The 22496-nt window shown below is 40.8% G+C and overlaps 1 protein-coding gene across 11 annotated transcripts in view; it reads right to left on the bottom strand.

Annotated features, from left to right (window-relative positions):
* TACC2 (transforming acidic coiled-coil containing protein 2) overlaps window positions 1-22496 on the bottom strand; it is a 137445-nt gene that overhangs the window by 102510 nt on the left and 12439 nt on the right. For 9 of the 11 annotated variants that reach the window (XM_051800358.1, XM_051800366.1, XM_051800368.1 and 6 more), the window contains 3 exons: window positions 19072-19151; window positions 17457-17517; window positions 7605-7777 (listed from right to left, as the gene is read on the bottom strand). In XM_051800358.1, the coding sequence (XP_051656318.1) occupies window positions 7605-7777; window positions 17457-17517; window positions 19072-19097 (260 nt within the window). In that variant the 5' untranslated portion in view covers window positions 19098-19151. The remainder of the gene's footprint in view (window positions 1-7604; window positions 7778-17456; window positions 17518-19071; window positions 19152-22496) is intronic. The other 2 variants (XM_051800364.1, XM_051800365.1) reach the window with 1 other exon arrangement.

Below are 22496 nucleotides of genomic sequence, written 5' to 3'. Positions count from 1 at the left end.
GAAATAATAAATCCCATCCAAAGCAAGATACACAGATAACACATTGCCAAAGGCTGGGCAGTCAATGTGATGACAGTGAGCTCTAGTTCCAGAGCTGCACAGGGACATTGGAGCTATAAAAGATGCTTAAAACACCTTCTGTAAAGCCAACTGTAGATTGGATTTTAACTAATCTCCAGAAATCTGAGAAGCCTCACTCCCCTTCTCTGCCCAGGTTTTACAGATGAAATACCTGATGGAGAAGTGAGTCAGTGACCAGCTCTCCTGTCCCTGCAGTTTAGGTCTGTGTTTGTACAACCACAGCCTCTTGGGCTGTGCTACCCTGCACAAAATGCACTTCCAGGTGGGGCTAAACCCACTCCTTATGCTGAATTCCGCCCAAAGGAAAGAGCTGCACCTAAAGCCAAACACGAGTCCATCTTAGGTCCTAAAATCCTTCTTCAGAGTCATTGCAGTGGAAAATTAATTAGTCTTTAAAGAGCCATTGAAATTTGCCTATATTAAGGCTAAGCCTCGGATCTGAGGTAAAATATCTATAACATACAATTCATATATAGCTTCAACAAGTTTCAGAGATGCTTGGCATCAGTTTGAACATTTAACTTATAACACCAATACGTTTGATTTAAACTTTCAGAAAATGGTTTTGCCCAGAGGAATTTTTCTTCCCCTTAGCACACTGAAAACACCTGTCCATATAAAACTTACTGACACTGGGAATAACAGAGATGGCAGTGCAAGATGTGGTATCTGCTGGATCACTGACAACGTGGGGCATGACAGGGCATGAACAAACAGCAGGGAGATGCCAGGAGGCTTTCCCTGAGGAAGGAATGCACTTCATTATTGACATTAATTCTGCACTAAGGGAAGCTTAATTAGAAAAGAGAGAGAGAAGCCATGACACTGAGTTGGGGAAGGCGTGGAAAAGTGGGAGTCAATTGCCATTCCAGCTTTCTGCTCATGTTGCAGGTTTATCTTCTTACTGATTAAATTGCTCATTAGCAGTTTTGTGCCCAGGGTTCTTCAACCTGGAAGCATGCTCCTGTCAGAGATATGGTGATCAGGAGGGTAACAAAAACAGGTGGAGGTTGAGGGGGGAAGCCCTCTAACCTCTGTGAAACTGAGCTTTGGAAAAAGTAGAAAACATCATCTACAGTTACAATGTCTCCTTATCATTTATCTTTAATCTCTGATTCTTTACTTATCTTTCATCCCATCTGTCAACAGCGTTGGAAAATGCTGGTAATGTTCACCATACAGACCCTACATCATCATATATTTGCATTTTACAGATTTCATCTGACTGAAATTTCTCTAAGACTTTTGCACACAACATCTTTGTTACATTAGACTTCTGTTTGCAGCTATTAAATATGAAACAGTTCCAAACATGTCTGAAGTGGTTAAATTGTCTTGACTACAATTTCCAAGTCCATGAACTGCCACGCTGGTGGCACCTTTGTCAGGAGCCAGAGTCGTAAACCTGTGACTAAGCAGGTTCAAGGGAGATTCAGTATTATGAATCAATCAAAACAATTTTTCTGGCATTCAGTAATGCTGAAAGCTTGTTCATTTCACTCAAGAGCAGATGAAGGAATTGGGACAAGTTTGTAATTAATGTATGCTGAACAGAATCAAAATGACAGTGCTGGCACATGCTGTGACAGCAACTTAAAGTACCACTTTTAGAGTGGAGCAGTACAGATTCATCATCTGTGCTACTGCAGCTTCCTTCAATGTTTTATGCAGGACAAAACACAGAATTGGAAATCTGAGTTTTTCAATCATAATAGGATATGCCCAGACCGACCTGTTTGGATTTCTCTATTTATGTTTCTATTTCTGATCTAACTAACAAGGAAAACCACACAGAGAATGGATCCTACGTCTTCCTTTTCATTTTTTGCAATCTTGCTTTTCTGTCTGCAAGACATGCTGGGGTTAGACAAACATCTGTTGGGAATGACTTAAGCACAGCTGATCCTGCTTTAGGGCAGAAGGATGGACTAGATGACCTCTTAAGGTCACACCTAGTCCCATTATCTTCCACTCTTTTTAAAGGGAATAGCACTACAGGGAAATTACACCACATGCTGAAGATAATTCCCCCCGAGTAAAACCCAATCTACATTAAATCAATAATTACCTGCAGGGAACATGTATTTTCAGGCAGCCCATTTAATACAATCAACATAAAGCTATGACCCTAAATGTTTGGATTTTTAAACACAGGAAAATAAAATGTGTTTGCTTTTGTGGGGACTTGATCTCTTCTGTTTGTAATCTGACCTAGCTCAATATAAGGGAAAAATTCATTCATGTTTAAAGCAAAACATGCAAATGACAAAGCATGGAAGAACATTTGAGTTCCTCATAGTTCATGTAGACTTTAGGGCAGGAGGAGTAATTTTACTAGGAGTAATTGCTGCATGTGATTGATAGTATGTTAAAAATAAAGAAAATGCAGTCATGCAAAGATGTAGGTGCATCAGTAACTTGAAATATGTGTGTCTCACTGCACTCAAGAGTTACCAAAGAGAAATTTTCCCTTATCTTGGAAGTTAAGCAATTTGCAAACAGTTAAGAATTTGCAAATCCAAGGCCCTAACATACTGACCATATGAATGCTATACTTCCATTTACAACATCAAATAACAACAAATAAAATCTTTGCACGCCTAAAATATTTTGCATAAATAATTACTGAGGAATTGCTTCTTTGGAAGCACATTGAAAATTTACAGATTAATTTTTAATGCCTGTAGTTAACCTCTATCCACTCTCAGAAGATATTGTGGCAAGCCTGAATTATCCTGGAACAATTTAGGAGTCCTGCTTGGTTACTGAGGTGTTTATTAGGAGAGCACTGCCTGGTCTATGTTGAGGGTATGAAGCTAAAAAGGATGCTAAGAAATAAATGACTCATGCTGCATATCCCATAAATGCTTCCAGAGCCATAACCAATCCACCAGCCATTAACACTTGAAGTCACAACTTCCATTACTCTGCTTTCTCATCCACAGCAAAGGCAAAGGGCCAGAAGATAAAAGCAGCAGCAGCAAGACAAAAGCTCTCTGTCATTTAGCATTTACTGACTGAGAGGAAGTGTGTGTTGAGATGCCCAAATAGGTTAAGCATACTTCATAAACAACAAGAAGTGAAGATACCACAAGAGAAAATTGTGGATAATTTAAAATTTCCATTTCTTATTCCTCTGCTATCCTTCTAAAACATGCAGTAGTTGTTGAAAGGACAGGCAGCCTTCCCAACCTAAGTCATGCTTGTGAGGGAAAAACAGCGAGTGCTGAAGCCTCTGAATCCCAGAGGTCACATACGGTTGCCATCCACACTGATGTAACTCAGAGCCTGAGTGATTATATTCCCAGGAGCACGAGCCTGAAATCTGAGGATGAATTTAGAAAGCACTTGAGGGAACAAATGCACAGCCAGCTCCTCAGCCACGGCACACATAAAGCTGCCTCTCAAATGTTTCTGTTCTCTCTCCCCTGACAACGTGAGAGATCAGCGTCTACTTTTTGAGTTTACACATTTGGACACAGAGTACTGGAGGACTGCAGTTAACTTAGGGAATCCTGCATTTTAATCTGTCCCTAAGAGGTACTGAAAGTTAATTGGGAAGATGGAATTAATTTCCACATTCCCTTTCAAAAATAAATAAAAAAAAGAGTCACAGTTTTAGAGGCAGAGCAAGTCACTATTTGAACTTCTCAGTGTAAACAAACACATGAGAAATCCATCACCGCTAAAGGGCTGCTAACAGCAGCCAGCCTCCCCCACCCTCCCTGTGCATCTAAGCTTTCAGGAAAAAGTGAAGCAGGAATAATGATCCATATGATCCTCCTGGGAACCCTCCTCCCCTTCTCCCCCACCCCCAATCACTTTTCACCTCCTCGTTCCACACACGGAATAAAACGCCTGCAATATTTTAAGTATGACCAAAGCAAATTGCTCCAACACTAAAGCAGTGAGCTGTACTACTGCTGCAGCAAGCAAGAGCTTCAGTTCCAGCTCCAGGACCGGCTCCTGGTCTCTGTCTGAGGTATCCAGAGAGCCAGCAGGAAGCATGGCACAGAAGGGACTGTCCCACAGGATGTGTGGCAGCTCCAGCTCCTCACTCCACATGGCTCAGGGTGTCCCACAGGATCTGTGTGCAGCCCTCCGGGTGGGACAGCGGCCAAGGTCATCCACAAAGGCTGCTCATTCCCCTGAGCTACTCCCGGGTGTGCATCTTTTAAACTGCTGCATCTGCTTCTTCCTAAACCTGCTGGAAAAATCTCTGGGGTTGAGTTGTCCAGCTCAGGATTCCCCAGGTACATGCTGTGCACCAGGGGAAAGGCATGTTACACCTCACACAGACACCAGTGCCAAGCCTGAGGCTTGCTAACTATCCCAGTTCTTCAGCCTTTTTATTCCACATGGAAAGTTCACAGATTAATTACTGATGGTCTTACTTTTCAGCACACAGGACTAGTGAGAAACAGGTAAAAAAAAAAAAAATTAGACTATTCTAAAGTCAGAGTCACAGACATTTTGAATGCCAAAAGGCAAGAGTTTAAAAGCAGCTGAAACAACTTCAGAGAATTTGTGGAGGGCAGAAGAAAGCCACCCAGAAGATTGGAAAAAAGCAAACGTGGTAATTTTCCACCCAGAGATGCTCCATTCAAAAATGGAAGGTCACACGCTCTGAAGGCTCCAAGAGTTCACTTCAAGGGTGGAAAAGATGCGTTCAAAGCAACACAGGAGAGCGAGTTAAAAATAAACAGCCTGGAATGTGGGACTTCAAAGATTTTCCGTTTATTGTCTTCGTTTCTGTTTTGGCAGGATATAACTTACGAGTCACCCAAAGCAGGCATGTGCCAGCAGTTGCAGGAGTGAGGCTGAATAACAAGTAACTGCCTGAGGTCCCGCCCATCTAATAAATTTCCCGAAACAAGAATCTTGTGAATCCCTCCGAGCTGACTCATCCGTGCAACATTCATCTCGCACGAGTCATGATTTTGCCTGCTGCAGCCTAAAGCTGTCTCAGCCAGCTGGAATATAAGTCCAAAGTGTTCTAGGCACTCACATTTTGAGAAGGAACCCCTGAAGAACTGCTGTTATGCCATTTTTGAGCAATATATTTTTTTTAAATGCTAATTAGTTACGGAACAGTATAAAGTTACTATGCTAATGTTACCAAAAAAAAAAAAAAAAAGGCAAGACTGCACTTGCTGCAGCCAAACCACAAATACTCCAACCCCAAGATAAGAGTCTCCAGTGTATCAGGTGGATGCTGGTACAAATACTCTCAGCTGGAGGGTGTGTGGGTGGGGCAGTTGTAGGTACACAGTCTCCTACCTGTCATTGTGCAGTTCCACAAACAACTCCAATTTGCAGGAGTGTTAGTCATGATAGGCCTACTGTAAAAGTCAGCAGTTGGTAATACTCATAATTCCCTCTTATTTTCCCTCTCCCAATATATAACCTGCATACTGATAAGAGCAGCAGAAAATGGCTATTTTGCAGTCACAAATCAGAATGCACCACGGTGTAAGTAGCTTACAAGAAATTTATGTTTTCTTCAGTGGGACAGTGTGGACATTACAGACACAAACAATATAGTGATTATGCACAATACCATGGAGAGAAACTACAAGCTAGAGGATACATGTAGTATTTGTTAATTGACATAACAAACAAACAAAATATACCCCTAAAAAGTCTCACCCTGTCCAATTTTACATCATCGCCCCAAAACTGATTTTTTTTCACTAGTGAGAATGATATCTGTGGCTTCCCTCCTTTGACATGAAAATGGACAGACACTCTCAAAGACCTGAGAATCTCATCCAAGAAAAAGCTGTTTCATGTATAGACCTGGTAGACAGCAGAGTGAGGCAGCTCTAGGAAAGAAGCACAACCTCTCATCCCTTTAAACTTCATGCCTAAATACCTTTATCATTGTAAATTGACTTTAGCAGTCTTAGTCTTGGTCAGGCTCTATTATTTTCAGTAGATAATAAAAACGTGTTAGTGGCAGTCAGAAGAAATAGAATTAATAGTAAATAGTAAATAACAACCTACTGAAGTGTAAGAACCCCATAGCACAGCCAAACTGTCCTTTCCAGAAAATAAGCTGCTCTTTCTTGGAAAGTCTTTTTAGATTGCTCATGTGTCTGATTTTCCCTGAACTGTGGTCACTGATGACCTTATTTAATACCTGAATTTGGATTTAAACTGCCACAAACTGTTGCATAATATCAATAATTTAAAAATATAATAGAATAGACTTGAATAGACTAGACTAGACTAGAATACTGCAAGGGACTTACCATGATCCAACTGCCTGACCACTTCAGGGCTGCCCAAAAGTTAAAGCAAATTATTAAAGTCGTTGTCCAAATGCCCTTTAAACACTGGCAGGTTTGGGGTGTTAACCACCTCTCTAGGAAGCCTGTTCCAGTGTTTGACCACCCTCTCCATAAAGAAATGCTTAATCTTCATAATTTCTGACAAAAAAGGGGAGAAGAAGAGTTTATTGCCTGGGATAGCATTAACAGTATCTGAAACATTTGTAGTGGACTCCTGTTTGTTCTTGTTTTTCATTTCTCAAGTTGACATCTTGCAAAGAAATGGCAATCAGAAATGGTAACCAGGGTTGGTGGAAACACTCTGCTTTAAAGGATGTGGCAAATCCTTCTGCAGTGAATTCTCCAATCTTAAAGAAAATTAGTGAGAACACTTCAAAAGGTGCCCACAGCCTAAAAATCCTACTCATTTCTCAGCAAGTTACTGCTACTCCTAAATTGTATTTATCATTCTGTGCAATGGCCTTGTCCCTTCCAACCCAGGACATTGTATGGTTCTCTGATTCCCTTCTATTCCAGGTAACACTGATGATTTGCAAAGTACTCAGCTCTGTTTTGAAATCATTCTGGTATTACATAATTTCTCCATTGCAGCTGCTGAAAACAACAGTAGCATGGGAAGTATTCAAGTAAAAAGTATTAATGCTTCAGGCAAAATGTTCCTGTTGGGATACTAAATAAAACCCAGATTATGTTATCTTCTGCCATCCTTAATAGCACTGAAGAATATCTTAACTCTGCAAGTGGTCTTATTTATTTCATAATGTGAATTTTAAGACACTTAGAAGAGTGCAATGCTAATAAATATTAGCTAGGCTGGTACTTTTTAGTAGGATTTTTATACAGGGCTGAGCACAGCATTTTGCAATTGTTAACAATTACATCTTATTTTACAGTCATATACAACTACAAAAGACTCTCCAATGTTTCTCTTTCTCAGATGAGAGTTTATTAGTACAAGCAAAAAGCACAGAAAGTTTAGGTCAAGGGTTACTACAACAGATGGAGCCTTGTTTTTAGTTATGCAGTAAGGTAAGAAAATCAGTTTGGTAAATAGTAGTCTGGTGGTGTCAGGTTATTTTTGAGGGCATCATCATCACCATCACAATCCATCAGGATGACAGACTTTGAAAATCAGTTACACAGGAACAGAAACTAAAAAATGCACAGCCCCCAGCTACCAACAGCATCAGGGCTTCAATTCTACTCACAGGGGGAAACTTCATTTCTTACCTTATAGGTCCTGGCATTGATGAGGTTTTGCTCTCAGCGGGTGGCACAGCAGCAGGAGGAGGATCTGAGATGTCCTGACCTCCAGACCTTTCTGTGCTGTTGTCCTGAGGGCTCCTTTTTGTACTGTGCCCATCACCAGGAGGTTGGCCTAATTCTGAATCTTGTGGAGCGTTCTAGAATGAAAAAAAAAGAACAATTTAAGTGGCTGCTGCTAGTTTGGAGAATACACAAGCTGGAGGAGTTTTGTTCTGCCCACTGATAGACAACTTCTGCAGCAGATTTCACTACTTTGATGGAACTTGCAGGTTGTAAAGCCAAGCTATTCTTTTATTAATGACAGAAAAACAGAAGGAAGTGGTTGAGCCAGAAATAAACAGTAGGAAGAGAGGAGAGAGAGAAGAATGCAACAATTGTTCTAAAGCAACCAGGGCCTTTACTGACCCAAGGAGGGTATCACCTTCTCCTTTTCCAAGCCTGGTAAATGCTTCCTTGCTAAGCAAGTTTAAAATGAGAAAGGGTGGAAATAGGCTGTACACTTGTACACTCATAATATTAGCAGTATATCTGGAGTCAAGTTAGAGATAAAGCCAACATCAGTCAAGACCCAGCACTTGAATCCAAGTCCAGATTCCTTCCCTCCCACTTCAACAAAGCTCAGAATGCCTCTGAACTGAACCAGAGGGCTTGATTCTTCCCCACACTGCCTCTCTATGATAACAGCTACAGGAAATGCTGCAGTTTCTGCAGTCATAGCTACAGAAATGCAATTGCACAGCTGAGGCAATGCTGCATCACCTCTTTTCAAAGGTGAATATTGACCCAGGACCTTCATCCATGGAGACATGCCTTTACATGAATGGGGTTTTTCTTTGTTTTGTTTCCATTGCAAACTATTGGTTTTGCTCCAGGGAGGAAGAGAGAACTGTGCAAGTGCTGGAGCTGTGACCCAGGCTGAGCCTGCAAACCCCTGGGGTTCTACCACACCCTGTGGGGCTGCTTACAGCAGGTAGTGGCATCTTCCTACTGATATTTTTTTTTCTTTGGCAGAAGTATCTCTAGAAGGTGAAGAAAAGCTGGTAAGGGCTGCTCTGAAACAGTAGCTGAGGATGTTCTTCGAGTACAGCAAAAGAACTGGAGTAGTGGAGAGAAGCAAGTGCTGCGCAAAAATTAAGTTAGAACAAAGAAGATCTTTTTCAAATCCTCTGGCATGTCAAGCAGTAGTTAAAGAGAAGGAAAACCGTTTCATCCGATCACCCTTAACATACAATCACTGTTGTTTTAATTTTTAACTGTTGCTGCAAGAAGCCTGAGGCACACAATGTAAAGACACATGAGTGCATTCACTGAAGGGAGGAGAACCACTTCAGAGTAACGTCAGAGTTTAAAAGCACAACTCCACACTCATCTTTTGGGTTTTCTTACTCTCGGTTTTAGTGTTTATTTTGGTCTAGCAGTAGCCAATAAACTGCAGAGAGCTGTTGTTGACAAAATCACGGTGTGCTCCCACACTGCCAAAGGCTTCCCGTGCCCGGAGCCGGGAATGAGACACCCGGTGGACAAGCAAAGCCCTTGCAATGAGCAATTGAAAAGGTCAGGGCATATTGAAGATATAAAAAGACTTCCTTTAGACTTAAGACAAATTTGATTAACTCTCACATCCTCTGCCTGTCCCTGGAGGAAGCCCCTCACTACGGCTTTGTTTGCAGGAGCCTCCTTTATCACACCCCTTTCCGCTGGGAGAGACCAAGGGCTCTTGGTTTCGTGATTATTAAGCACTTACCCAGCATGTGCTGACATCTGGCATTTAGAATATTTATCTAAGTATATATGTTGGCCCCAAACCCAGAGTATATGGCAAAAAAAAAATACTAGAACATCGAGATTTATACGAGGAAATTTCTTTCTTACAGCCAAAAAAAAAAATAAAATAGAAAAAACCAGACCTGAGTTAGCTTACAGGGCTCTGGTTTGCTTTTTGTGCTGCGTTTTGGGCAGCCCTGCTTTTGTTTGCACGAGAAAATCTGAATGGAGAGTTTATTTCAGCATGAGTATGTGTCTGCAGAGAGAAAGAACTGGGGAAAAAATGTGTTATTAAATTAATTATCAGGAAAAAAAAAACAAACCAACAACCAGTGGTTGGTAAACTCCCAACAAGCCAGGAGAGGCAACCACAGTGACACACTCTTCCTTAGTCCATGTGTCATGTCTTACCATGCGAGGTACAGGTGGGTCAGACTGGAAGATGTGCCACAAACAAATGCCTCATGGTAGCAGCCAAAGGAAGAACCATTCTCAGGCCACTTGCAGGCAGAAACGACCTCCTTTTCTTTCCCAGCAGGGCAGGGAGGGTAAGGAAAATGGCACAAAGAACCCCAAGAAATTAGGCCAATTTACAAATTTGTCCAGGTGCCTCCAGCAGTTGGCAAGAGCAGTGAGAACTAATTATTTACTTTTTTTCTCCTTTCTACTACCACCATCTCCAATTTTCTTCAGCTGCTTTGTGTGCCAGGCAGGAGGAACCACCTCACGGCTCTCTTCAGAAGATGAAGAGCTGCATGTTTTGTCTGCTTCTCCCAAAGCCTCTGTCATGTCCCACAGCAGAAAGGTGCACACTGAATTATTAAGTCATTAACTTACTGCACTTACCCTGCAGTCTCAGTAGCCACACATGGCCTCTAATTAGTCTCTCCATCACAAGATCAGCCACTTAACTCAGAAGGCTCCTTTAGGTTACAATTCTCTGTTCTACTGACACGCAGTTATCCCTCTTCTGGAGCCATGGCATGATGGGGATGCCTCCTGCACATAAATCTCTAAAGTAAAACTCCTGTGCTGGGAACCAATACAGGTTGGTTTGTAGCAACAAACCTTTGGATTATGATAACCAACAGTTAAACCCAATATGGGCTCAGTTGTGGCATCAGAAAGAAACAACACTGATCAGCCTGTCATGTCATAAATCAATTAGCTCCTTGTTTCTAAGGCTCAAAAAACACAGATACGAGGAGACCTAACTTAGAGGTTACACCTGCCAGGTACTTGCAAGCAGCAGTAGGGCTATTTTAGGACAGTTTGAAACTGTAACATGGAATCAGGCTGGTTTGTCATTGTCTCCCTGAGTCTGATGCTTCACAGAACACTTTGGGTCCAGAATAATTTTGGTGGAAGTTTGCTGGATTTTACTATTACTGTTTATCTCCAGAATTCACAAGTGAACTACATAATAGAGACATTTATTATACCTCGACACCCCCTCTCACCAAAATTAGGATGTTTCCATATTAGACACAGAAAAGGGCCCAGGTTCCAGTGATTGTATCAGCTGTTACACCAAAATCTGGGATTAAAATCCAAACAAAAACACTGGGAGGGGCAGACTGAGAAGGCAAGGAGAATGATCACAACAGACCAGGTCAGGTATGTGCACGTTTGAAAACTACATTTAACATTTTCCACGGGGGGCCAGGGGACTGGTGAGGTTTTTTTTGGTGGGTTGATTAGTTTTGACTTTTTTTTTTTTTGGTTTTAAATAGTTTTGTGCTTTCAAGGAACTAATGTTTAAGAAGTTATAGTGCATCTCTCAACTATCCCTAAGCAACTGTCGTTGGTCACAGGAAAATCTGACTCTCCAGTTCATTACCAAATTTAACATGTATTAAAACAATCTTAGCAACACAGGTCCTGTTGGAGCAGAGAGGAGTTTAAACTGTAGACACACTTATTTCTTTCTTTCCAGGATGTTTGAGTGATCAAAAAGCAAAAGTGTGCTATTACCTGGTAAGGCAAAGGCGCACATACATGTTCAAAAGAAGCTCAGAGGATTATTTTAGCAATAATCTAAAATTAATCTTAATGTAGATATTTAAATGTAAAATCAACTACTAATATTCCAAGATACAGGAAAACTTTATATATGAGTCTTTTCCATTTAATGTATTAATTTAATGTTCACAAAAGAACATGTTCTGTGAATCTAAGCCAGATGGAAGAAAAACATAATTCAATTTTTTGATTAAGTTTTTCAAATTTAAGCTAGTCATGCAAATCAGGTGCTGAACTAGCTTTGCAAAGCATGCTGTTTTATTTTTAATTAACATCTGTGAAAACAATTAGGAAGGCTATGTTTTGTTCACAAGTATCATCAGAAAGCTGCTGTTAAATAAATTACTTTTGAGGTTTCAGTACATGCAGCCTCTGAAGTGATTGACTACACAAGCTTGTAGCTAAATTTACTCTATATTTGTTTCAAGTGTTGCATACTCCTGTTTGAAAAGGGTTTTCATTATAAAAAGTTAGTCAACTGAATGACTTAAATAATTGTAATAAAAATCAGAACACAGAGGTTCTCACCAGTTTTCTCTTTAAACCTGGAATAATTAGAAAAACCCACCAACAACAAACAAAGCAGGTTTGTCACAGAGAGTATACAAACAACAGAAGGAAAACTAAACAGCCTGTACTTTTTCCCCTTTAAGCCAGCACACCATTTAAATGGCTAAAACTGATTCTCCTGAAATATGCAAGGTAATTTGCTTTAAACCTTTCCAGAAGCACTGGAGCCTGCGAGGACACAAAGTAAATCGACAGGATGGCTTTATTTTCCCAGTGACTTTGAGCAGGAGGCTGAAGGAACAGAACTCCATTAACAGTGTAGCCAAAAGGATTACGTGCACTGAAGTTGTCATACCAGAAAGAAATTCCCTTTAATGCCGCATGGGAGCCTGTTCCCAGCCCTGCTCCCAAAAACCCGGCTCTCCCTGTTCAAAGCCATGCCAGCAGCATCAGGCACAGCCACATCCTGGAGTCACAGCCATCCCGGGAACCTCGTGCTTCCCAGCGAGGCTCCCGGGCACAGGGCACGGCACGGGCTGGTTTGAACACCTGGCATTCCCACCCAAACCCCCCAGACAGGTGAACTTCCTTTGACTCCCTTTCCTCTCAGTAAAAGTTGCTTCCTTTTCCATCTGCCCTCTGTGACATTCCTCCATTAAGCACAGGGCCTTTTATAGCAGCTGCTGGAACGTGCCAGAGCTCTGAGGAGCTGGAAGTAATCTTAGAGGAATTACATTTCCATTCCCACCAACTCCCCCTGGTTAGTGGAGGGGAAGCTGGAGCAAGCCTTTACAAGTCTCAATCAATAAACCAGAAATTACCTTTTCTTTTTTCTCCATGCCTTCCATAACAATTTGAGGAGTTTTTTAATAGTTTCTTTTTCAAGTCTGCCTGCTACAGGTTTTTCACCTCCACAAGGTGAGCAGTGCACGTCAGGACAAAGAGCAAAGGTCCTGTTGCTCTGCAGGAACAGTAACCGAGCAGTAAATTAAATTTTAAAGATTTTGTGTCTTTGGAGAGCCATTGTTTCTCCCTTATTTGGGGAAATGGGGCCAAAATAAATAAAAATTAGATAACGAGTGGTTATTGCTTTAACAACCAGAGCTTCACAATCACATCAGCAAACACTGGTCAGCAAAACCAACAAATTGGTACCTGACATGTTGGACCAAGCTTGAGCTCCATGTGACACTTTAAATCTGAAGAACTACACTAAGACTCGGTTTTATCATCTTGTAAGGGAGCTAAATTCTGGTTTTAACAAAGAGCTGGTGCAGCAATCTGCATCACTCAGTGGAGGGGGATGCCTGTCATGACCACTTCCTGGGTTTTGGTGCCCAAACATCATGACTGCTGATCAGCTGGATGTAATTACGACATGATCAGATAGGAAAAGCAGACTCTTTCCTTAAGGGAGATTCCATATAGAATTTTGCAATTAGAGAAGGTTTTTGTCTTTAATCAGTAATGGTGCAATTTGCTATTGCTTCTGGCGTGGTTTATTTGTCTCTCGCAGGAGTAGAATTTTAAGCTCATGCCTATTCTAATTAAAGCCCTCAAAGGGGCAGGAATGCAAAAACTGGCATTTGGAGGAAGCCTCATTTAATTTGCTTCTCAGGAACACAAGGAGCAAAGCAAATTGTGATATGGTAACAACGGTATTTGAAAAATTCTGGCCACAGCTTTTGATTGTATCTGTGACCTTCTCTTAGAGATAAAGGGTTGCTTTCCCTCCTGAGAAACACCTACAGAAATGACTCTGTGAAAGTAAAAATAAACACTCTGTGTGTATTTGTACAGTCACCATTGTCCTTGCTTTGGCTTTCTTCACAGAATACACAGATTCCTCTCAGCCACAGGAGCAACTCAAACCTTCAGGCTTCTTTGCTGGTGTTTATGACTCTTCCAGTCCACTGAGGGCACTAAACTGTTTATCTGCAGATCCTTGTAATGTCAACATAAGTGTCTTCTCAACAGCTTGAGAAGACTTGCTGTGTTTAAGGAGCATGCACTGAGTTAAATGAAGTATGGTGCTATAACTGGCTTCATGGCTCTTGTTAACCTTATCTTTCCACCTGGTTAATGTGATCCATGTTCAGAGAGCAAAGGAAAATTCATAGTTATCCTTGTATCTTCACTGGTCTTGCTTGTCTTCTTATTTTCCTTTGTCCCTTTCCTCACTGATCTGATGAGTACCTACATTACTTCCTTAAGGATGGCAGGTATATGAGATATGGCAGGAGAGAGAGAGAGAATAGGGCTGATAATCTTAGAACAAAAATTTTCATCACATAATTTGCAATTTTCAGTCAATAAAGCTTGAGCTAAAGCAGCTTTCTGCTGGGTGGTTCTTAGGAGCCTGACAATAAAACACTCCAGAAGATGCTGCTGGATTCAAATGAAGTTCCAAACGCTGTTGTGCTCCCCAGACAATAGTGTTTGCCTGCCTAGTAATTTTTAACTACCCATAGCTGTGGAAAATGCAAGTCCAACATTTTCACACTACTTCTGCATGGAGAAATGCAGTAAATAATTGTAGAGGAACTTTATAAAGTAAAATATTTTCCCTTCTCATCTGTAACCATAAATGTACATTTCCCATGAGAAATGGTGGTGGCTTTCCAGATGCCAAGGAAACTTTAGCCATTAATTCAGGAGAGAAGGAATAGTCTTCTTCCAACTTCCTTTTCACTATGCTTTCAAATAAGGAACCCCGCCACAACTTTGAAGCTTTGCTCTTCTTTCATTCCCCCTCTTTTGCTCACAGGGAAGATGAGAACAAGAATAACAATTATTCATGGCAGTGAGAAGTGTCCCAGAATTTGCTGCATTTGCATAAAAGGACGTATAGTTCTCTGAAAACTAGTTCTTTTTTGTGTAAACTCAAAGAAATACTTGGTACTATTTATCATAGAATATTAGACCAGTAGTAATTACCACTTGGAAGTAAGAATTCACTGAAATGGTGACTAGAGGTGTGCTAGCACTACATAACCATCAGGAATGGGCACACTGGCCTGTAGCCAGCTGCCATCAACATCCTGATGTACACTGAATAAAATAGAAGGAAAACTGAAAGAGAATCATAATTTAGAGAGTAGAAGTGGTGGATCACAGTGGACACAACAAACTCAAAGAAGAGCCCATGTAGGGTAACAGCACAGTGCATTAAAATGCTGTAGGCAAAATTATTATGCAGAGAATTGGGAATGTGTTTTTGTTCCCAGTTGAACATAAACAGTGGAATGTATACAGATGTTATTGCATGATTCAAGTATGTAAACACACAGTATGAGCACCAGAGCCCAGAGGATTTGCCCAGTTATCATCTGTGGGAATGGGGGCTGAATGCTGGGATGTGCCCAGTGCCTCCTCTGCCAATCCCCATGACACTGGGAGCTGGAAGAAGCACCACACCAATTAACAAGAGCCATCATTTCACAGAGGCACAAGGAAGCTGAAAGATGGGAAAAGCAATAATGCAGAATATTAACAGCAGGATGTGCAGCAGTCAGATTTGTCCATAACAAATAAATGGAGGAATCCTAGCAGGATCTCAGCATGACACTTCAGACTCTTCAGAAGTTGTAGCCCCTCTGGCAAGGGGGCATGTGCTGCCTATCTTACACATTTCACAGGAGAAAACAAGAACAAAAAAATACCCAAAACATTAGGATGCATGTTTAAAGACAAATTAACAATAACATAGATGTGGAATAACCAGCTTTGTTTGGCTATTTACTTATTCAGAAAACTAGGAATAAGAAAGGGTAAAGCAAAATATACAGAAATAACTTATGTGTAGCTGACTTTGAAATTGCCTCTTCAACCGTGAGACAAATGATGCACTGCTAGTATTTCATCTTGGCAGCAGTTTTCACCTTCAAAGAGCTTTACAATTACTTGGTAACTTTGCCTTTTCTGTAATCGTGAGAAAGGCTGTGAAATATGACAGTGCTCCTCTTGAGTGGCAAGAATTAAAAACCTGAGTTAAAATTATTCCATATTAGAAAACCCAGCCTATTCAAGCTTTAGAAAATTTTGTGCTCATATTTCCAGTGACAGAGAACTACTTCTGCCTTAACATCTTCCACACAACCCTTTAAAGTGAGAGCAGACACGCCCTGGAAATGGCACAATTCTAGTAGAGGGGAAACCAAGATTAAAAACAGTCGTGAAAGTCAATAATAATCCTGCAACATTGGTTACTTTGGGAGCTTGTTCAGACTGTCCAGAGATGTAGGGCTGAAGAAGTGCACAGATACATCAGTCTGTATGAAACTCCAAGCCTTTTCTTTTTATTACAGCCATGTGGATGATTTCTGGACATTTGGCTGACCAGAAAAGTCAAGGAACAGCCTGAAGGCACCCCTTGCCATTCCTCCATTTTACCCAGTGCCTTTGGGTGGATAAAGAAAGATGTGTCTAACAGGCAGCACAGCAGCTGAGACCTTCTACAGTTCCATAAACTGCAGTGCTTTCCCATTTAAAGAATTAAAGAACACCATTAAAGGACATCTCCCATTAAAGAACACCTCCATTACTTCACCTGTATTTTCCCTGCTAAAGGCTGGATCTCAAGCATCAAACTTGGTCAAAGTATTTGTTCTTCTATTTCTTTTTCAATTTAAACACCTTTTTCTTCATGTGGAATTTCTATTTTCAGGGAAAATGCATCTTAAAAAATAGCTTATATTTAATTCATCATAAGCCCAACAAGCTGTGCCACTGACAGGGACCCTTGTTTGGGAACAGTCTTTGCCACTGTAACAGGGCAGGCACAAATCTAAAATCTCTCAGCAGTTTGGACTTTGTGTGCTGTTACAGCAAAACAGAACATGGTTGGTACATGTAAAATCACTTTGTTAAATACAAAGTGATTTTACATATACTAATGGCCCCAGCCTTGTTTCATCCCAGCATTATCTTTGCTCATTTCTGCTGAATTTACAACATATTTTCCTCAGAGGCTGGTCTTTACAGGACAGATTGAGTGTTTAATTTTTCCCTAAGTGTCTACTGCATTCTTCATAGTAGCACATTTATTCCACAGATCTTCCCACTCATTAAATGAGTTCTAAACTTAGCACAGGCTCTCCCATCTTCAATGCAAACCATGTGTGTGGCTTCCAAATGAGCTCTCACTGAGAGCTAGAGCTGGGCAATGGTGTTCTCTGATAAACACACAAACAAAAACAACTCATGTCAACTGGTTCTGAGTATAACAACACTCACTGAGCTATTTTAGTGGTGTTAGAGTTGGAAGGAAAGGCAGCATGCAAAGAGGGTCAAGTACAGGCTGTTCCTCTAAAGCATAGATTGCTACTAAAGGGAAAAGTTAAAAGAAAGCAGATTTTTTTTTTACAACTTGCTGAAAACTTAAATGTAGCTGCCTCACAAATTTGCAGTCAGTGTCGAAAAACCCAAGAGCCAGAAGCAGATGCAGAAGAAAAAGAGCAGCCAAGCCTGATGTGAACATTTTGAATGCAAACCATGCAAACCAGTTTCATCATCCACTACCTGCTGTGCTCCTTGGCTGGGTGGTATAAGGATGACTTTATTTCCACTGGGGCATTTCTTACTAAAAATTAACATATTTGAGCATTTCAGTGGCCGTATGAATGTTTGCTGTTTGTTAAGTGATTCTTTTCCAAAAGCTGTTCCCAAAAGCTTATGTGGCTTTTAAGATTTTATCACTACTTCTTGTTATTTCTCTGTTCATAGAGAGTAATTTGGATTCCTAGCATGTCTTTTGTTTTGCTTTGGTTTTGTGGGGCTTTTTTTGTTTGTTTGTTTGCTTATTTGTTTTTCTATGGGAGGGAGTGTCTTTTGGGAGGGTGTTTTGCTTTGTTTTGTTTTTTACAGTCTGAAAAGGAGACCAGAAGCTTCCTTTCCTTATTAGAAGAGTTCTTCATTAAATTTCCTAATAAATTCAATAACTTTTAAATAAAGTTGCCTCAGGATGACTTATGAAGAAGTATATTTGACTTTCAAAAACTTGGAAGCAGTACACAATGGAGAATAAATTCTCATTACCTAGTTATAGGGATTAACACATTCCTCTCTTCCCAACCCCTGAAAAAAGCTGGGACCAAACCTTGGGCTAACAGTACAACTTGACCAGAATAACTAAGAATTATGGAAGATTTTTATTCTGAAAAATGATTTATGAAAAAAATCTTGTAATACTGATTTTCTTGAGAGGGCCCATTTTGCAATGCACAAGGTACAGCAGATCTGCTGAGACCTCAAGGGGAAGCAAAATGAATCCTTTGCTGGCTGGGGCCAGCAGTATATTTAACTGCAATTTAGCAGTTACCATGACATATGGAAGAAGAGAGGATAAAACATATCCTGGTGTTTTAATAATTGAAATTACTGAATTACAACTTTTATTCAAACTTATATCAGCATAGTAACTTCTAATGTAATTGTCCACCACCAGCCATAGCATATGGGTTTCCCTTCATTTCATAAATCCAAAAATAACTCACCAAACAGCAACATGGACTAACAACACACCCTTCTAACGGGGGTGTAAAGTCCTGGATCAGGACGTAGAGGGTGCAAGGTCATTTCTGAACGAGGAGAAGCTGCTGTGTGCCAGGGCTCTGAGGCCACCATAGCCACTGCCTGGCTCCCAGGGGCTCTCTCCACCCTGCCCATAACCCAGCACACTATTTCATTCCCCCAGTGATTCCAAAGGATGTTGGTTCTGCTCCACCACCCTCCTGCCCCACGGAGCAGGGCTGACCCACAGACTGAAATCTGGGACCTGCCTGGGCCCATCCCTCTTCCCAGGGATGTGCCTGCTGCCTGGGGCTGGGACTGGCCCAGCTTCCCATGGCTGCCCAGCTCCCAGGATGGGGTGGTGGGATGACCCAGCCCTGGAGATCCTCCACAGTTCCTGTTGCCCAGGGAGCAACCCCACACCGAGCCCCGATGCTCTGGAGCACTGTCATTGCCAGAGGAAAACACACACAAAGGTGCTTTCAATTACCACTAATGACACTTAAATATGAGTGTATCGAGGAGCAGAAGATAAATGTGGGGTAAGCAGACCATGGAAATAATTTCTGAAAGGTCTGATCCAGGCCAGGAGGGAAGGAAAATGCGATCCCACCATCACACTCACCTCATTTTCTGCACTGCTGTTCTCATTGCCCATTTTGGTGCTGAGAGCCAGTATCACACAGCAATTAAAGGGAAAGATCTCTGGAACAAAAGAAAAAGCTCTGAGTCTTCTGTGAAAAACCAGAACAAAATAAAAACAACAGAAAACCCTGGAAATTTTGAGGGACTGTCATTTCAGCTGCCCCTCCTGATATCCAGTCTTACGATGATTTTGAGTCATAAATTAGGGGAAGGGAACACCTGAAGTGTTTATTTCCTAATGTTTCTCTGCTGTCTTCCCTACACTTGCTCTACTTATGCTGAAAGACATTCCTTGAAGCAGAGTTTTGTTATTCTGTTTCTGGATTATCCCATGCCATTTATGCAGGAAGGCGTTTTCCTTGCCAAAGCTATTTTGGATGGACAGCCCATAGGAAAACCTTATTGTCTTAACTGTGTTCAAACCTCGAGTTCCTGGATCAAGCTGCATGCTCACATTGTCAGAACCACAATGTTAAACCTGACCATCACTGAAAAAAAACATTTTCCATAGATGAACTCAGAGAGAGAGCAACTTGATTTTTTATCTTCATCAGTGGCCCTGTTCCCTGTTTTTCTTAGGCATTATTCTGCTCACAATGTTATGATCTAAACACATTCTTTACACTTCACAGGATCTGCCTACTATAATTACTACTGGTTTTATACTAGTTCAGCTCTAATTATTTTAAATTTTAAAAAAATCCTCTGAGCAGTTCTAGAACTCAGTGTCTCCCCAGGCATCACTCATTTCTGTATTTTTTTGAAAAGGGCACTCAATAATGAGTATACAACAGAGATTCACTTATAAACATTCACTTCTTGTTCTAGACATTTTCTTTTGGGGTTCATGCATTTAAATTCAGTGTATTTATTGTATTATTGAACAGGTGAAAATTACACAGTCTCTTGAATTTTATTTTCCAAAGAACTTGGGATTGGTCTGCAGCATATGTCAAGAAAAACTCCATTGAAGTCAAGCTGTAAAAGAGAGGTTGCACTTTGAATCCCAAGGAACCATAGAAGATTTTAAGGAATGTTGTTCCCTGTTACTACAGCACACTTTTAAAAACTTGGAACATTTTTCTTCTTCACAGGAGTCTTGGAGAGAGAGAGAAGTTCGGTGTTGTGCTTTTAAGCTCTGCTCTGTTTAAACTGGAGTGTCTTCAGGGGATATAGTGGTGCTTGAACTTGCTCCTGTTGGAATCACCGGGGCCACGACTGCACTTTTGGTGATTAATTAGCAACATGAGGTTTTATCTGCTGAGATTACTGCCAAATCCTCTGCTGTCTTGAAACAGTTCTGAGCTACATGAAAGGCTGCCTGTAACATTTTCAGAATCCCTGCTCCCCAAGTATGAAGTACTCCATCCTGAAGCAGTGTGCTGCTTGCCAGGCTCAGCTCAGGGAAATGTTCCAAGACAACAGATTAAGATTATAATGTCTTAAGTATGCACTGATATAATAAAACATTCTTGCACTGTTAGAGCTGCTGACTAAGGTTTAAGTGCACAGGAGGGAAAGAATAACTTGGCTGTAGCAATGTGCTTCCCTCAACAGCCAGCACAATTCCCTAAGAGTGACTATCCTGGCATTTCTGTGCCACTGACCTGCCGAGCTTTTCTCTTCCCAGATCTTTTTCTGTTCCCACAGACATCGTGTGAAAACACCTCAAAATTTAAAGCTCCCTAAACTGTCCCCTCACGACCACTTGCATTAATAACATAAACTGGGGGACAAATGGAACTCTCCCAAGTCCCCATGGAGTTTTTTAGTTAATTGGGGTGGGGTCTCGTATATCAATTGGGCAAAATGCAGATTTTGCTTATCAAGTCCTTAAATAGATAAGCCCATGCATGGCATAATATTGTTCTATTTATTTTAGAGTAAATTTTCTCCAGTGCATAAAATACTGTTAATATTTCTGCACCAGCTCAGCAATGCTGATTGTTAAGAACAGCATCTTGAGGCCAAATATATAATATTTATTTGAAAGAAAAAAATACTTTATTTACAGTTTTCTATTTAAATGTACAGGAATCAAAGTAGAAAATTGCAAGAGCACTGCAAAAGTGCCAGCTACCACAAATCTCCACTAACACATCATATCATACTGCCCACTCACTCTTTTCTTTCCCTGGAGCATGAAATTTCACAATTGTCACACAATTCTCACATTACCACCTGCTCAAGAGTGAAGATAAATGTCATAAATAGGAAATAGGAAATGTCATAAATAGGAAAAAGACATTATATGTTCTCCAGTAACAAAACAAGTGATAACAATGTGTGAATTACATTGCAGAGCACTAAGATAACTTTTCAGATTACAATGTTACTGTAATCCTTTTTACATACATTATTTCTCAATCATTCTCTGAATGCACAAGTATTACTTAGATTGCAAACTACAAGTGCTTTATCATACGTATAGAATTTCAAATAAACATTAAAAACATGCTAAAAATCCATTCATTAAATAAACATAGGTGAACAAAATGATAATCTCCATCATCTTTCTACGGTATCTTTTACAATTTACATGTCATTATTAAAATTATTATAACGCTACATATCTCAGAAACTGCTCACTAGTACCAAAGTGGTCTGTCCAGCCTATTTTGTGTTGTGAAACAACTGCTTTCCTGAAAGCAAGAGATGTTTAATGTTGCACTTACATTCCAGGATTAATCTGGCCGCTCTGGATTCACTGACGCTCCTAGAGCACGTCTTCAAACCATTCCTTCCATCTTCACCTCACCACTTTTCACCTTATTTTCCTGCTCCTTCTCCTCAGACTCATGCAATGTAGGCTTTCTCCCCGGGACCCACCTTCATAACCTGCTCAGCAACCAACTTGCCTCCACCCCAGGCGAGAGAGAAAACAAGTTATACCTCCTCCACCCAGCCTCCCCCTGCTCCTGCCAGGCTGCTGTGGCTCTGCCTGTCAGAAATTAAGCACTACTGGTTTTCACAAAAGCAGCCCCAGAGAACAGGAACTTTGGTTAAAAGGTGTTTCGCTTCTACTGTTTCTTGGCCTGTGGCATGAGCAGTGCTCCTGGCACTACAGAAATTGTCCAGTGAAACTGTAGCAACAGTACACTGAAGTCATGCATGTGTTTGTTTTCAAGGGAGAATTAGTGTTGAGGGCAATATCTATTCTGCATTTTGTTTTCAGGCTTGTTTATGTGTTTGTGTTTGTCTTTCATTTTCTCATATTATTCTTGAGAGCTGTCAGAAGTACCTGCTGGCAAATGTTGATGTGCTTGTTCAGGTTATGGTGAAATAATTTCCCATTTAATCATCCTGAAGGGTGGAGACGTGACAAAAACCCTTTGAAATGTGATGTTACAAGAAGTACTGGTTTATGGGCGAGCTGATTGTTATTATTAATTCTGGTTGTCCGTT

The sequence above is a fragment of the Manacus candei genome, unplaced genomic scaffold (assembly GCF_025592945.1).
Source record: "Manacus candei isolate 608988 ecotype Guabito, Panama unplaced genomic scaffold, ASM2559294v1 h1tg000050l, whole genome shotgun sequence".
Taxonomy (NCBI): domain Eukaryota; kingdom Metazoa; phylum Chordata; class Aves; order Passeriformes; family Pipridae; genus Manacus; species Manacus candei.
The sequence above is the reverse complement of the archived record's forward strand: the minus strand, read 5'-3'. Positions and strand labels throughout refer to the sequence as shown.